At 37.1% G+C, this 17,452-nt stretch overlaps 1 protein-coding gene across 4 annotated transcripts in view; it reads right to left on the bottom strand.

Annotated features, from left to right (window-relative positions):
• Window positions 1-17,452, bottom strand: part of LOC109064314 (zinc finger protein 609-like) — a 58,538-nt gene that overhangs the window by 21,325 nt on the left and 19,761 nt on the right. For all 4 annotated transcript variants that reach the window (XM_042728515.1, XM_042728516.1, XM_042728513.1 and 1 more), the window contains exon 3: window positions 340-565. In XM_042728515.1, coding sequence (XP_042584449.1) covers window positions 340-565 — 226 coding nt within the window. The remainder of the gene's footprint in view (window positions 1-339; window positions 566-17,452) is intronic.

Here is a 17,452-nt window from a genome sequence, read left to right as displayed (position 1 = left end):
AGTGAACTTGATATCTATGAGCAGAAATACAGTATCTCAAGTTAAGTCTTAAAATGTAATATTTCTGGTTGGACACAAATTCAGATCCATAGAAATCTAGACATATTTTTCACATTTTCTTTACAACCAATCATGGTCACTATGTTGAAATGTATTTATTTATTTATTTTCCCTTGTGTATTTATTTATTATCCCGGGCTTGGCTGCTTTACATGTCAATCAGACTGTCTCTTTCTCTTAACCGCGTTGGCTATTGGCCAGACTTTTTCAAAGGTCCAATCAAAAGTCTGTCTACTGAACACTTATAGCTCAAGCTCTTACCACAGTATATTTTCTTACCGTCCTCAGTTTCTTGCCACACAATGCCCTCCAGGTTGACGCTGGTGCCTGGCTCGCAGGGTCCCAGGCACTCTGGCTCAGTGGACAGGGCCACATCAGATGTGTTGACCGCCACCGAGCGCGTTCGCACCATTAGCTGCTCACAAGGTGAGGCGATGTCACTGTTTCCCATAGAGGCGAGGAGGTGAAGCGGCGGTGGGGCCGGGGTGGAGACTGGAGACTCCATCTGAAGAAAAACAGCAAGAAAGACACAAAAACAAGGAAGATAAGAGCTGGTTGATCTCTGACAGAAAAAAAATGACACCTGGAGAATATCTGCACATGCCCTTAAGGTGGACTCTATTTTAAGAAGGCAGTTACAGAGAGGACCTGACCTGCACCCTGCTGGACAGTGGAGCTCATTAAGAGATAGGGATGCTTTGAGCTACTTAAGCCTCACTCCAGGGAAACAGGGCCCACACAGCATGCTCACTGACACCACATCATCTCACAGTGTGAACACAGGCTTGTTTATTCAATTAAGATCCTGTAGCTGTGCGGTCAGGCGCTCTAATTGACCCTACCTGCATTCAGGGGCCATGATGGACACCAGCCAGGAAAACAGACAGAAATAGTCCGGTATGAATAGGGCATGCTGGTTCACATGGCAGCAAAAGTTCACTTGGTGGCCATCATGGTATTTTCCTAGGAGGGATCTGTCTCCTACTTAAAGGAGTAGTTCACTTCCAGAACAAAAATTTACAGATAATGAACTCACCCCCTTGTCATCCAAGATGTTCATGTCTTTCTTTCTTCAGTCGTAAAGAAATTATGATTCTTGAGGAAAACATTTCAGGAATTATCTCCATATAATGGACTTCTATGGTGCCCACGAGTTTGAACTTCCAAAATACAGTTTCAGTGCAGCTTCAAAGAGCTCTAAACGATCCCAGACAAAGAAGAAGGGTCTTATCTAGCGAAAGGATCGGTCATTTTCTGAAACATTTTTTTTTTAAATGATATACTTTTTAACCTCAAATGCTCGTTCTGTGTAGCTCTGCAGTGCACATGCATACTCTGTGCAGTCCCGTTCGAAACAATTAGGGTAGGTCGAAAAAACTTCCATCTCATTTTCTCCTCCAACTTCAAAATCGTCCTACATTGCTGCAGAAGTACCGACCCAGTGTTTACAAAGTGAACATGCAAAGAAGGTCAAAGGCCCTTTATAAAAAAAGGTAAAACAGCGATGTAGGATGATTTTGAAACTGGAGGAGAAAATGAGATGGGAGTTTTTCAACATACCCTAACTGTTAGGAACCAGAATGCACAGAGTTCACGCAGATCTAGAAAACACAACCATTTGAGGTTAAAAAGTATATAAATTGCTAATTATTTTGGAAAATGACTGATCGCTTTGCTAGATAAGGTCCTTCTTCTTTGTCTGGGATTATTTAGAGCCGTTTGAAGCTGCATTTAACCTGCATTTTGGAAGTTCAAACTCGTGGGCACCATAGAAGTCCATTATATGGAGAAAGTTCCTGAAATGTTTTCCTCAAAAAACTATTTGAAACTAACTGAAGAAAGAAAGACATGGACATCCTGGATGACAAGAGGGTGAGAACATTATCTGTAAATATTTCTTCTGGAAGTGAACTACTCCTTTAAAGGGTCTCTGAGGTCATGCATTATTATTATTATTTTGATAAGTTTGGGTAAAATCAAATTATTTTTGCATTTCTTCTTGTTACCACTAATGTCGCTTTTAATGGAAAAGGAAACGAAATAAGATGATCCAATGATATTCAACCACGACTCATGACCATTGTGAAAAACTGCAAAATTCAAAAAAAAAAAAAAAAAAAAATTATGTAGAATGTATTTTGCAATGCCGTTTAATTAATCCTAAAATGCTATATTATGTCATATGTGACCCTGGACCACAAAACCAGTCATAAGTAGCACAGGAATATTTATAGCTATATCCAACAATACATTGTATTGGTCAAAATGATTTGATCCCCTATCAACCAGCAAGAATTCTGGCTCCGACAGATTGGTTATGTGCCCAAGTGGAACACAGATTAGTCCTGCCACAAGTTACTCCTAGTGTCAGCTTGTTAGGTGTATAAGACACACGTCCACACAATCTGTATCTTCCATTCCAACCTCTCCCAGCACCATGGGCAAGACCAAAGAGCTGTCAAAGGATGTCAAACACAAGATTGTAGATCTGCACAAGGCTTGAATGGGCTACAAGACCATCAGCAAGAAGCTTGGTGAGCATGACAATGACCCGAAACATACCGCCAAGGCAACAAAGGAATGGCTCAAGAAGCAGCACATTAAGGTCATGGAGTGTCCTACCCAAACTCCAGACCTCAATCCTATAGAAAATCTGTGGAGGGAGCTGAAACTTCGAGTTGCCAAACGACAGCCAAGAAACCTTAAGGATTTAGAGAGGATCTGTAAAGAGTAGTGGATCAAAATCCCTCTTGAGATGTGTGCAAACCTGGTGACCAGCTACAAAAACGTATTACCTCTGCAAGCAAGGGTTTCTGCACCAAGTACTAAGTCATGTTTTGGTTGGGGATCAAATACTTATTTCACTCACTGAAATGCAAATCAATTTCTAACCTTTATATAATGTGTTTTTTTAGGGGGGGGGGGGGGTTGTTTGGGGTTTTTTTTTTTTATTCTATCCCTACTCTACACAAAAAAAAAAAAACCACAATAATAATAAAACAACAATAATTTTTTTGTAAGTGGACAAACTTACAAAATCAGCAGGGGATCAAATAAATATTTTCCCCACTGTATAAATCTCAATTTCAAAAAATTGACCCTTATGACAAGTTTTGTGGTCCAGGGTCACATACATATTTCCTCCTAAATAAAAAAGGGTGTTGCACTTCTATGCAATAAAAAAATACACAGGCAATGAAAACATAAAAGATGACTGCATGTATTTATAACCAGGGTTCATCAACATCAGGGTATGTGTGCCACCACTGGCACGTGGAAGAGTAAACACTGGTGCACAAATGCAAATGGAGACTGAGAGGGGAATATTACATGATTGTAATTATATTTAGTTGTTTACTTTAGAAACGCTAAAGTCAGGGTCCAAAATTAACAGGTGCTAGGCAGCAAATGAGAGGCTTTTGTGAGTAAATCCAACATTACATGTGAATAAAAAAATTACATGATTCAAGTTGAAATTATACAAACCGCCTACTAGAGAAAATATCTGCCATCACGTGTTTTCCTCCAGGACTCCATGTGGAATATTACTCACATTAAGTCACCAAATATAAGGAAGAAATGACAGTGCAAACCAAAAACTAATGCGCACTGCAGTGGGTCACAAAGGTAAATGTTTATTTGGGAAATTTAGTGCCACTAACATTTACAATAGTGCTGCTTTAATGCTGATGGGAAAGTATATTTAAAGATTTGGAGTCAGAAGATTTTTTTTTTTTTTAAAGAAACTAACACTTTATTTAAGCAAGAAAAAAATCTGTTTTAAATAAATGTTGTTGTTTTGAACTTTCTATTCATCAAAGCAGCATGAAAAAAGCATCACGCTTTCAACAAAAAATATTAAGCAGTACAACTGTTTTCAACATTTACCGTTTTCAAATCCGCATATTATAATGATTTCTGAAGGATCATGTGACACTGAAGACTGGAGTAATGGCTGCTGGAAATGTAGCTGTCTTCACAGAAATAATTACTTTTTTATTTAAATATAGAACAGTTATTTTAAAATGTAATATCTCAGAATATTTGTATTGTATTTATCAAATATTTTTGAGCAATCTTTTTCAATGGAGACTTCTTTTAAAATCAAAGCAAAAAAAATTGACAAGCCTAAATTTTCAAATGTTATTGTATTTTCTAAATATAAGGCCTTATGTGTTATAACGAATATAGTATACTTAGAAATCAATGGTGATTGAACTTCCTGTTAAAACGGTTCCCAAACCTGATCTAAATGGAGGACCCTCATTATGAGAAGGAGGATCATGTGAAAAATTGTAAAGCATGTTTGAATTGTGCCTAATGACCTGTTATCACTTGTGATTGAGATGATAACAGGTTCAGAAGCTCCACGACTGATTTGACCTCCTGCATGAAACATCACACCAGCGAGAGAAGCTCATGTCATCTCAACCGCCTGCTGATTTATGATTATGCGTGACTCGCCAAAGTAGTAGCTGGTGCGCTGACACAACAGAAGAGCAAACATCCAGCTGTCAGCTCTCCCAGAAAACACACAGACATGCTCAAACACACTACAGGCCGTTCAAATATACTTACAGCACTAATATCCGCCATACCACATTCATCAAGTGATTACCTCGCAGGAACTGGACGTGCTCTGCTGTACATCAGCGAGCACATTCATGACTTTTATTAATGACCAGTAATGAGGAGCACATCGCACAGACCACTGATACTGACACATGAGCCTTCAGAATGGAAATGGAAAAAAAACGTCCAAGTGGTTTTGATGCCAAGTGCCACAAAATAGCTGTACTGCCAGCAGATCTTTGGCAGAAAACAACTGTCATGTGTATACAGAGAAGGGTAGGAAAAAATGAGACCCTTAAATGAAATAAAAAAAAATCCAGTTCTTCCTCTTAATCTTTTCCTGAGATGAGAATTCAATGTGATTTATGAATCTTGCCCAAACGTCAGTCATTTTTGTTAAGCACAGATGCTTTTAATACTCTTGCAAAACACCGACACAGCCTAAAACAAGATAGAAGAAGTGAAAGAGACATGAAGAAAATACCCTGAAACTCTTAAAATGATGATAAAGAGCTTATTCTTTAGCAGTCGGCACACCCACAATCCATTTGCTGAGCGTCTAAAGCATTTATGCTTATAAACCTGGAATGTACTTTCCTGATCTTATAAGCTTTAATCTGATTGGTAGTTAGTGGTACACAGTGTCTTTTTCAGTACACTTGGAAACAGTTAAGACTTCTGAGGAAAAATTAATTACTGGATTTGTCAAAGTTTATCAAGTTTTCATGTAGGTAGGCATTAAATCTTTAAATGATACTCTTTTTTATGAGGCACTCTCAGCAAGTACAAGTACACCTGATATCTATTTAATCTAGATATCTATTTCCCCTGAAACAAAGCAAACTGTGGTTGGTAGCCTTATGTTTTGGTCAGACAGTGCCTTACTGTTTAAATGTATGGTTGTTGAACAAAATAAGCTGCATTGTGAGGAAGAGCTTGTCAGGATTTCTTTCTGCATCTAGGTGTGTGCGATATGACGATTTTTGATCGTGGACGATAAAAATGTCTCCACGATCTGCTTTTGAAGAAATATTGTAGTATCGTGCTACAGTGCACATTCTATGAGCTGCAGTTCTGGCGCCTCCATCATGTACTGTAAAACGCCACATGCATTCACAACAGTGTTAACTCAGCGGAAGAGTTACTCTCACAGGAGTTACTCTCTCATTATTTGCATGTGCTTTTAAATGTTTCATTCGCATGCTGGTCTGACCTGTGCTTTTTCTGAGCGCTGCATACACCCGAAGCGTGCGCTAAAGCCTGCCAAACAGTGCCTGATTATTGAACTAAGTTATCTTTTGCGCTAATACTGTCAAAACACACAAGGTTTACATGTAGACATAGTTGGTTATGTCTAAAAGTAAAGTTAACAGTTGAGAGAAAAACGTATTCGTGCCTGTATATTAGATGCGTGCAGTCTTAAAGGGACAGTAGGCCTATTAAACATGCGGCTGTCATTAAAGGGATAGATCACCCCAAAATTTTATTTGTCATTATTTACTCACTGTCACATTGTCCCAAACCTGTATTAATTTCTTTCTTGTGCTGAACACAAAAGAAGGTATTTTGAAGAATGTGGGTAACCAAACAGTTGCTGGTCCACATTGAATTTGATAGTAGCAAAAAAATACTATGGAAGTCACTGTGGACCAGCAACTGTTTGGTTTTCCACGTTCCTCAGAATAGCATTTATGTTCAGAACAAGAAAGAAACTCATTGAGGTTTAAAACAACTTTTGAGTGAGTAAATGATGGTATAAAAAGAAAACACTATGACAGAATTGACAGACAGCTGATAGAATTTTTATTTTTGGGCGAACTATTCCTTTAACATTAATAAAACAACAAAACACAGAGAAAAATCACTTGCTGCTCTTGACTGAAGAAATTTAATACAGTTGTTTTAGGAATCAGTTTATATAGCTAGTTTATATAGTTTATAAAGTTTTATTTTTATATTTGTTCATTCAATTTCTTGAATGCTCCTTGAATACACCTATTGTATCTGAAAATAAAGCACTGTTTGTTCTCAAAGCAAGGCACAGTCAGTTGTAATATGTGTGTATCTTTGTCATTCTTTTATCTTTGTTATTAAAAAATAAGAACAAAGATTTTTATCTTCATCCTCTTTGGCCTAAATATCTGCCATTCTTTTTTCTGTAACCTTGAAAGGCTTTCACACAACTTGCAAAATAGTTAAAGCATCTTGACAAGGAATCGTGATAAAATCGTGAATCATGATATTTCTAAAAGAAAACGTGATTTTTTTTTTTTCATATCGCCCACCCCTACTGTACGTTTTTGCTGTGGATCAACTAAATAAGCCTTGAATGAATCATGAATTAACATTCTGCATGCAAAAAATATAAAGATTCACTGTTGTGATTTTTTTTTTTTCATATCGCCCACCCCTACTGTCAACAGTCCGCCTTTATTTCGACGCTGGAGCAGGGCTAAATAAGAATGGCTCCTAAGTGATTGAGGTGTTCTGTTGTTGAATGTGATAATGGACATAGCAGTCATCATTTACTCCCGACATCAGAGCCGCCGAAGACGCAGTGGATTACTTTTGTCTTTGAAGGAAATGCGCCCCTCACTCCACAGAAGAGAGGGGCGGGGTGAGCAGAGCTCATTAGCATTTAAAGAAACATGCAACAAAATGGGCTTCTGTGAAAAGAGCTGTTTTGGGGAAGGTAAAAATGGTGTTGTTTTACACTACCATTGAGAAATTTTAACCAAAGCATGTTATAGACGTTTCATTAAGAACCTAAATAATCATATCAACTTGTGGAAAATGGGCATCTGATGACCCCAATAAAGACAGATTTTAAGCAAGCATTAGATGACAAGAAAAGATAATCAAAATGTAAAAATACATAGAAATGAGCATGTATAATTAAATATTCAATACAGTTTGAGTTAGAGCCTTGATATTGTATTAAATGCAATAAGATAACGATGAACTAATACAAGTGTATTAGTTCAGTCTGGCAGTCTGTCGCTGAGTCTAAAAGCAATTCAACTTACAAAAATGAAGATAAAACTGTAACTGATAAACTCTCGTTTCAAGAGGTTATCAGATCTCATAAAACCCTTGTGATCAACAGTACACACTGGCTACATTCATAAACCAGAGGCCAAACTACGAGCCAGTTCCACAAGAGTGGAAGTACACTCAGGCCTGAAGAATGCAAAAGCAAGCAGAAGCCACGCATACTTAAGAGTTCAAAGCTCAACTCTATTTCACTCACAGAGAAACCAATAACTTCACTAAGCCAGGAAAAAGGCGAAGCGGCCACAGGAGATGAGACGAAACTTCACAGCAGTTGCCAGATGAAACAGCTTAATCTTCAGCCGTCTGTGGAGATGCACTAAACAAACAAGGTCTAAACAGAGAATCATGCTCAGGTCTCTCGTCGACATCTTTACAAACAATGAGATAAGATTATATCATCCCCCTTCCAAGTAAGAGAAAACAGTGTTTCTGCATTCCTGTTGGCTTAATAACCAGCACTGCTAGAGATTCAAAAGCAGGGAGCCCAAATACATCCAAACCACAACAGCAGAGATTTATTCTTGCCTAATTAAAAAACAATAATCGCCCCTCCCCTGTATCCAGTACACTGATGCTTAGCCTTCCATTAGAGCCGCAAATATGGAAGTCATTTTTTATAAATGATGAAGACGTTTTCCACAGGCAGACAAAAAGCCTGATGTCTGGCTTATTCGCCTGTTGCTATAAGGACAGATTCTGCATTCCCAGAAGACATCCTTAGAAAAAAATAATATTGGGGAATAAAACAATTGCCTTTTACGACTCCAAACACAAAACAGCAAGAATCAATCTGAGAATGATAGCAGTGCCTGGGGGTGAAACGTTGAGATGGAATCAATGGAGCCTAATAAACAGGCAATCAGGACGCACGCATGATGGGCTCTATAACGTCCTTGACCCATCAATCTCAACTGGAAAGCTATGTAGCTCGAGTGGAATATCTCAAGCTGTTTTCCCAACTGGTTCAATTACTTTGCTCCAAACTTGAGTTTGAAAAAGAATCAATACGAAGAATAAAAGCTACTTGAAGACAAACAATTAGACCTAAATAGGTAAATTACACATGATTAACTGTAGTCTGTTTCTGCATGAATGGTCAGACTGCTTTCATTTCAACATGAACTATATCCTAGATGAGTGGTTTTCAAATGCTTTGATGCCCACAAAATAAGATGAACCCCCATGCAAAAGGACACTAGGGGTGCAACAGTACACAAATTTGACGGTTCGGTACGTATCTCGGCTTTGATTTCACGGTTCGATATGATTTCAGTACAGCAGGGGGAAACTAAACTTTTTTTTTTTTATTTTTAAGTTGCTCTTTCTTTAAATAAATTCAATTATAATAAATTTTTTCTTAGGAACAAAAATCTGCCTCAGTTTATGCTCTAAACTATAGGGAGTCCTTTAACATTAAAAGGTGTCCAAACTTAAATTTAATTTCTATTCAATTTTAAATGTAATAATCAACACTCAACTTAAAAAGAATTGTATGCAACCATGTAGACTGCACAAAATGCAGTTTTTAAATTAACTTCTAAATGATAACATTTCTATTTGTTGCTGAAATATAGGCCATTCATTTATAGGCTACAGTGGCTGTCATAACTTTTTCATAACAGATTCATTTAAACACAGGCTACATTAAATAATTAAAGTCCCCCTGCAGTGAAAATCAAGATTTTTTTATGTTGTTTATTTGTCTATGTGCTGTTTTTAATTTGCCTTTATACTATCCACGTGCCAATACATTTATCAACACAACTGCTTGGTATTTTCTCCTTAAAACTGTAGTTTCCGAAAGGCAGTCCCAGAAACATGGTTTGAAAGGGCCCTCGGTTGGCTACATCACAAAATTCAATAACCAATCATGTCAAGGGATAGATTCTGATCATTAGCATATCCCTCTCTCCATTTATACTAACACAGCACACATAGAGATCACATGCAAAATATTCCAATAGGATTACCAGCACAAAACCAAAAATAAAACAGCAAAAACCCATGAAGCCGTGGTTTAACACGAATTTAGAGCCGCTAACTCGAATAACAACCCGTGGCAACAGTGTAAACGTAGGCAGGAGTCAGACCCACCTCTCCGGCATTGGCGTCCACACTTCACGCGTATGTGTGTGTGTAAAAGCACAAAGAAACAAAGTTTTATCAGTCATTATCAGTGGATCAGGAGGCCCTGGCTGGTGTGACTGAGTGGAGGTGGGGCTAATTTGCATATTCATAGATCCGCGTATAGTAAATGAGGCAAGGGAGCAGCTATTCAAGCAATATTAAAATACTATTTTAAGGCATGAGGAAATTATTTTCACAAGACAAAAACATTTAAAGGGGTCATATGATGTTGCTAAAAATAACTTTTTTTTTGTATTTGGTGTAAAGAAATGTGTTTATGTGGTTTAAGGTTCAAAAAACACATTATTTTCCACATCCTGTACATTATTGGTACCCCTCTATGTCCCACCTTTCTGAAACTTGTGTTTTTTACAAAGCTCATCGGTCTGAAAAGCGAGGTGTGCTCTGATTGGACAGCTATCCAGTGCTTTGTGATTGGCCGAATGCCTCAAGCGTGTGACGGAAATGTTACGCCCCGTGTCATACTGTGATGCTTGTCCCGGTCAGAACACCGGTGCGACAAGAGAAAAACAATAAAACTCATTACAAATTAGCCATTTTTTGCATCCAGTTGGGACATAATTGCGGATTGTAATGACTTACACTGTGTTTTTACGCGTTGCATTGCATAGCGCAATATAAACATAAAACCATGTCTGCATTTGTGATCGGAGAAACGACAAAAACAAAAAGCGCTACTCTACTACACTGCTAAATACAACTTAACCACTGATTTCTAGTTGTGTCCTCTTTTGGAAGGCCAAACAAAGTATTTTTGCTTTCACAACAAAACAGCATCTCCATGACATGGCACCGGCGGCAATAGCGAGAATCAAAGTTATGCCTTCTTTCTTTGCGTGAACATTTGGGCGGCATTATACAAATCTTCCCACATCGTGATGTAGACATGTGGGGGCATGTTTAAACGAGGTGTTTTAGGAGGGCGTGAACAAGTCTTAACTTTTATAAATAATATCTCTTTGGGTTTAAGACTTTAGTCTTTGCAACTTTAGGGATCTTATCTATTCACGAACAGCTTGTAACACTCCAAAGAGAAAGGAAAACTTAAAATCGCATCATATGACACATTTAATATGTAATTTTGATGATCAAAGATGAGTTTTAAGGGATAACATTTTTGACTACATGGGGACTTTAAGACATCACTAACAGGCAAAGTAAATATAATGAAGTAGCCTATAGTCTAATATTTAGCAAAATGCTCTTCTCCAGGCTTCATTTCTCTAACAAATAATGAGCTGTACACTGAGGTAAATGAAACACTATGTGACATTATTTACAAGCTGCTTTTTTTGACATATTTCCGCGGTTGAAACACTGATTGAGCGATTACATGAGATGTTCATTCATGTTTATTTCCAGGTAAAAGTGATAGTAAAGAGGAACAAGTGATCATGTTAAAATCATTACATGATTTCTGGCCAGTATTTACAAAGCAGAATTAAGTATGTGTGTTTTAATGTTTGTAAAATAAACAACAAAAAAACTTAATATCTCAAGTTCACATAATAACTTCAGTCCTAATAATATATTAAAAAAGCTTTAAAATACACTCCCTATTACCATTTCTACATTCCTACAGAATCTGGTACCAATTGGTAGCAGTAAATGTGCTCTCAAGTGGGTTTTCCGCAGTGTTTTCCAAAATTGGGTGAGCATCAAAGGTTCCCATCTACACATTACGCTAAACAGCTTTCACACAGACCAAAAACCCAACTCTGATGTCAAACAGACTCGTGTGAAATTGCCCTGCACAAAAACATGAAGCAAAGAGTCAGTTAAACCAAACCACGGCTGAAATCAACTGCTCTGCTCTGATAGCAGCTGGACTGGGGCTCTGAGGCAGTAATCTGTCAGCTTTACTTAACTGCTTCTGCGCTTTCCAAGATAACAGATGACCTACGCTGATCAACTGAGCTGAAGCTTATTTCAAGCACTAAAACAGTATGTTGTCCATCAGCATGCCTTCATATGTCCTTTTGGTTCTCTGAATAGGATGGCGAGATAAATGCTTTTAAAGTGGAAGGCCAGTGGTTTAAAAACAGAAATGGTTGAACAGTTCCATGGAAGTAAAGGCAAATTCTTTACTGACCTGGACAAGGTAAAAAATTTTTTCATCACTATAAAAGATGCAACTGCATGCATGAAAAAAGGGGAGCTAGAGCTACACAAAAGACTAGACAGAGTGTAAAATGGAATTGAACATAGTGGTTTTTTAATCATATCAAATTCAATTCTCATGCCGCAAGATGTGACACAACAGATAATGCATAAAAAATGCATTTGAAGAAACGTTATCTCATGACCAATTCATACGTATTTTACGAGGTGGCTAATTTGTACGAATTCGTACGACCTGTCTTGACCCCAGTGATGGGTAGGTTTAGGGGCGGGGTAAGGTACAGGTCATTCGTACAAATTCATATGAATTGTGCAACTCCTAAAATACATACAATTTAGTAAAAATCGTATGAATTTGTACGAGTTAGGACATACAAATTTCTTATGAATTAGCCACCTTGTAAAATATGTACAAATTGCTGTGAGATCAGGCTGGAATAAAATAAAATTATGCCAAAATAAAATAAGACAACTACTACCGCAAACAGCCACGGGGAGCATTTCCTTACACTGCACCTTCTTGCATTGAAAATGTGGTTGGATGGTGGACTGGCTTCTGCACAGCAGGTGTTTTAAGCGCCATTCTTTTAACATGGCTTGGTCATGTCTGCCCATCCTCCATCCTGCCTCATTTGGCCTCCTCCATGCAGCTGGTTAGCTTGGGCTCATGCCCAGTATTGTTTACGGGCCTGTGGGAGGCTGGAGGGGAAGAGGGAAGGCCCCTGAGCTGAGCGAGAGTGGCGACCTGCATTCCTCATAGCTGCCAGAGAAAATGGATGCCTGAGAGAGGAACGCCAGCAGCAAAAAGGAAAGGCTTCACAGAAGCACTGCAGATGATTCTGCACTCGTGCAAAAATTCACCTTTGGAATTTCAAACTGATTTCTGTTATAAAACCAAGATAAATCATTCCATACAATGATTTTTTTTGGGGGCGGGTGTTCACATTGACAGCGATTAAATCACCAGAGGTCGACAAGTTGCTTTACTCTTGGTTGCTGCTAGCTGTTTCTGCTCAACTGCTGTGAAGTTCAGTCTATATTCCCATTGGTGTGCATTTGCGTAAAGCTGAATTTGTTTCATCTTTGCTTCATTACCAACAGTTGCTGTCATTCATGTTGCTTCGAATCACCGAAAACATTAAAAAGAAAACTGAAAATGAAAAACTGTAAAAAAAATAATAATAATAAATAAATTCAAAGTTGGTTGGAAATAGTACTTTTACAAGAAAACACTATTTTAGTCTTTCTACTTCAGACTTAAATGCTTAATTCAATGTTACATGCTGTTTCTTTGCAATTAATTGCACAATTTACTAACAATTTCTGAGTGAAAACTGTTTTTATTTTTTTTCCAGTGTAGAAGATGGACAATGACTTTCAGCCAATGTCAGTGTGAACATCTTTTCATTTAAGATCACGTTTCCACCAACAGGAACATGCCCAGATTTTATTGCTGTCAAATTTGTACTGAGAAAGCATAATACCAAAGTGTCCACATATTATGGAACAGACAAGTGCCTATCCAAAAAAAAAATACATTTCAAATAAAAAAATAATAATAATTCCTCAAATTTTGTACAGATTCATACAACCCTTTTGGAGTCCCCTTGTGGGTCCCTAAGTACCGCTTGAAAATCTCTGATTAACTGAACTGTATGAAATCTGCGTTAATGCATAAATAAAAATATTAATACAAAAAGGCTGCAGATCAGTTTCTTAAAAGGACTGCAGTTCATTCTAAGTGTCTGATGATGTGGAACCTTTCAGGACTGTTAGAATAACAGACAGCACACATGCTTTACGATCTTGTCATCAAGTGACAACGTTTTCTGTGAATAAAAATTCAGCTTGCTTGTTCCAGACACAGGAGATCCAGCTAATTTCACGTTGTTTTGAGTGCTCTGTCAAACCACATCTTGCTTTCTTTTCTTAAATGCAAAAAGGGTGGCTGAAAAAAAAAAGATCCAGATGTCAAGCCAAGCACTAATAATATGTAACAGATCAGAGAATGAGAGTGATAAAGAGTAAAACAGACGTGGAGGAGGAGGTAGCAAGCAAATTCTTTCCCCTCCTCCATAATACCACCTCCTGGTGTGAGTCATTCACTAACAACAGTATCTATTTCAATAATAATCCACATTCTTGTCAAGGTCACCCTCTCTGGAAAAGGCTGGTTTGAGAGGAAATCAGCTCAGAAACACAGCATCTTTAACACTCTGCTTGGTCATACACCTTTTCACAACAAATGCAAAAGTGCAACACGAGCCGGTGCTGGGTGCCAAAATCAACATCCAGCGCTCCAGCAATATGAACTAGAACTTTGGCCCACAATCCTGGAGAAAAACAAGTCTATTTATAATTCATTTTCCTACATGCCCATTGTTATGGTCCTTTTACGTTTGTTATCCTTTATTAAGTCAGGTTAAAGCAGTCTTTTTACAACATAATTTTAGTTTATTTTTGTTGGTCTTTAAATGATTTTTAAACTTTTAATCTTCAACTATAAAATATCCATAATAGAAATATGAAATACACTGCATTATGTTTACAACTATGATAATCAAAACAAAGTGAGACAGAAAGAATTAAATTTACTGTGTAAATTATATGTTTTCAAAAACTATGCCACAGTCATTGCCACACATAATTTCCACCACAAACAATATTTTTTGTGTGTCATTTACAATCAAGATGTGATTTAATCCAAATTATGAATGTGTGGGGAAAAAATATTTTTGTTTAAAATACATAAAATGCTAAAAATAAAGGGTTTTTAAATGGCATTTATGATTCCATGAAGAACTTTAACATCTGTAGAATTTTTCCATTGCACCAAAAGTTCTTTAAAGTGGAAAGTAGAGCTGAAACAACTAATCGATTTAATCGATTAAAATCGATTATTAAAATAGTTGTCAACTAATTTAGTAATCGATTCGTTGCTAAATAATTTTTATTTGCCGTAAGCGGCTCATTTCGTGCATATTTTAAATCTGCGGTGACCAAAGTGTGGCAGTAATGAGCCACCGGAGGTTTTACTCAGCCAGTACAGCAGGAGAAGCAGCGAATAGCCAATAGCTGGCCTCGTTTTATGTCACGTGCTTCCCGCACAGCGTCTCTGCAGCATTCAGCGTGATGGGTGAGGCAGGCGGCAGTGGAGTAAGCTCGAGTAAGAATAAGAAAAAAGCGGAAGATAAAACTAATCGAACGAAGTCATCCAAAGTGTGGGAGCACTTTACTTTGAGCCTTCAAAAAAGAAGAGTAACCTGTAAACTGCGGCTGTTTTCTGCGGCAGGAAACATATCCTCTAAAGAGAGCAAGCCTAAGCCCTGAACATTTGGACATGATGTTGACCTTTTTGCACTGCAATGCAAAGTTTTTCTCAAATAATGAGTGAATTGAATAGTGTTCTGCCTCATTTCCCACAGGTAGTCGAATTCCTGTCAGTTCAGGCATAAGCTGTTTTGTTTAACATTTTATCGCTTTATTACAGTTTTGAATTTTGCACTGTTAAAAGGACCACTACATATTTAAATCCGATGAAAATCACACTGTGCAAAGACTTTTATTTGTGTAGATTCTGCAGTACAATGTTGTTTGCAAATGTTTAGTCGTAAAAGCTGATAACATTGCTTTTTAACAATTAACATTTAAAGCTTTGTCGTTTACCAGTTCATAATTCAGTCTTGCAGCATGACTGAATGAGAGAGGTTAATGTTTAAATGTATTTGAAATGCACTTTTTTTCTAAGTATTCACTGTTCTTTTTCACAGCAGGTTTTTTGTGTGTGTCCAATTTTTTTTCTGGACAACCTTCTGATGGATTTTACTTTAAATTTTACTTTAAAATGTGAGTTCCATTCAGGTTTCATGCCATTGGCACTTTATTCGAAGGATTGTTTACAGTTTCACAGCATAAGCTATAAAGCTGTTTCCCAGGTATAAGCTGTGTGTTTACAGGAAAAAATAAAATAAAATGCAATTTACTGCAATTTTATTCTGTTTTATTCTTATTCTTTGTGAAAATATGTTCTGAAAGATTCCTTAATAAGCTTTGTTCGGGATGTTAAACTACTTTAGGAGCCCTAAGGACTGCCATGGTGAAAACATTACTTGAAACCTCCTTGTGAAATTTGCTAGAGTATGTATGGGTCAGTGTTTTTGATTGCAGAAGAGTTCGACAAAGGATAACCATCACATAATAAAACACAACTCCAGGTATGGTTTTTGATGAGGATATGACAATGCAAAATGGTTTAAAATCTCTAAAAAGTCTATGTTGAATGATAAAGACCCTTTGTTAATAATTTTCTTGGGGAAAAAATGGGCAAAACTAAAATATAAGTACATAAACCGATTCATCGATTAATCGTAAAAAGAATCGACCGATTAATCGATTAGCAAAATAATCGTTAGTTGCAGCCCTAGTGGAAAGGGTTCTTTAGATTTTTAAAATGCTCTTCACACAATGAAAACATTGTTCAAGAACACTGTTCACTTAAAGGTTCTTTGGGGAACCTAAAATGGTTCTTCCATGGCACTCCAAAAATCCTCTTCACTTATAAGAGTGAAGATTCTTTATAGTGGAAAAGTGTTTTTTAGATCAGATTCAAAAGATCTTCAAATAAGGATAAAAAAAAATAAAAAAATAATAATAATTCTTTTAAGAAATGTTTACTCAAAGTTTCTTTGGGGAAGTAAAAATGTTTTTTCTATGACATCAGTGCAAACCCTTCTATAAAATCAGCCTGAGCAAGACAAGGTATGTTTAAAGTGTCATTTTAAAAACCATAATTTCGACCACAGAATGCTTTCAAACACAATACACCATTTGAGATGTGGTGAGAGTTTACGATTTTCAGAAAAAAAAAAAAACTATCTTCTATTCATTTTATGAGCTCAGATCTCAAGTGTTGTGATGAGATTGAAGTAAAACAAGTCAAAAAATGATTTAAGAACTGGAATTATATCACTAAAATACACAGAATAAACATCTTATTACAAATTCCGAGTGTAAAATATTGCACATTGGCAGAACGAAAACAATGTTTTATATACCCACTTACAAGACAAGTTGTTTTTCATGCTGCTAGATTTCCCTGGAGAACCACAAGCCAACTATTTATGGAAGTAATGCATTCTGCTGCTTCCTCTAAACAGAGGAAAGACTCTATGTGGGTGGTACTCCGTCTGAGGAACAGCTTTTTCACGATTCTCTGACCTTTGAGCTGAACTTGGGTCTAGTAAACGGAACAAAAGATGTTGACTGGTGACTACAATGGGAAAAAACATCTAGTCACCCACAGACCTTTATTCTGAGCTGGCTCTCAAGACACTTGAAATATAAATGTCAAAATATATAAAGATATGAATGTTGTGTATAAATGTCACACAAAACAGCTTGAATTGAGAAGATACATTTTTTACTACAACACTTTTGTTGGGATTTTGTACTTTAGGCAATGGTTCTCACATAATAGTGCAGGAATTTGCTGAAGGGT

Source organism: Cyprinus carpio, chromosome B7 (assembly GCF_018340385.1).
Source record: "Cyprinus carpio isolate SPL01 chromosome B7, ASM1834038v1, whole genome shotgun sequence".
Classification (NCBI taxonomy): Eukaryota; Metazoa; Chordata; class Actinopteri; order Cypriniformes; family Cyprinidae; genus Cyprinus; species Cyprinus carpio.
This window is presented reverse-complemented; position numbering and strand designations above follow the sequence as displayed.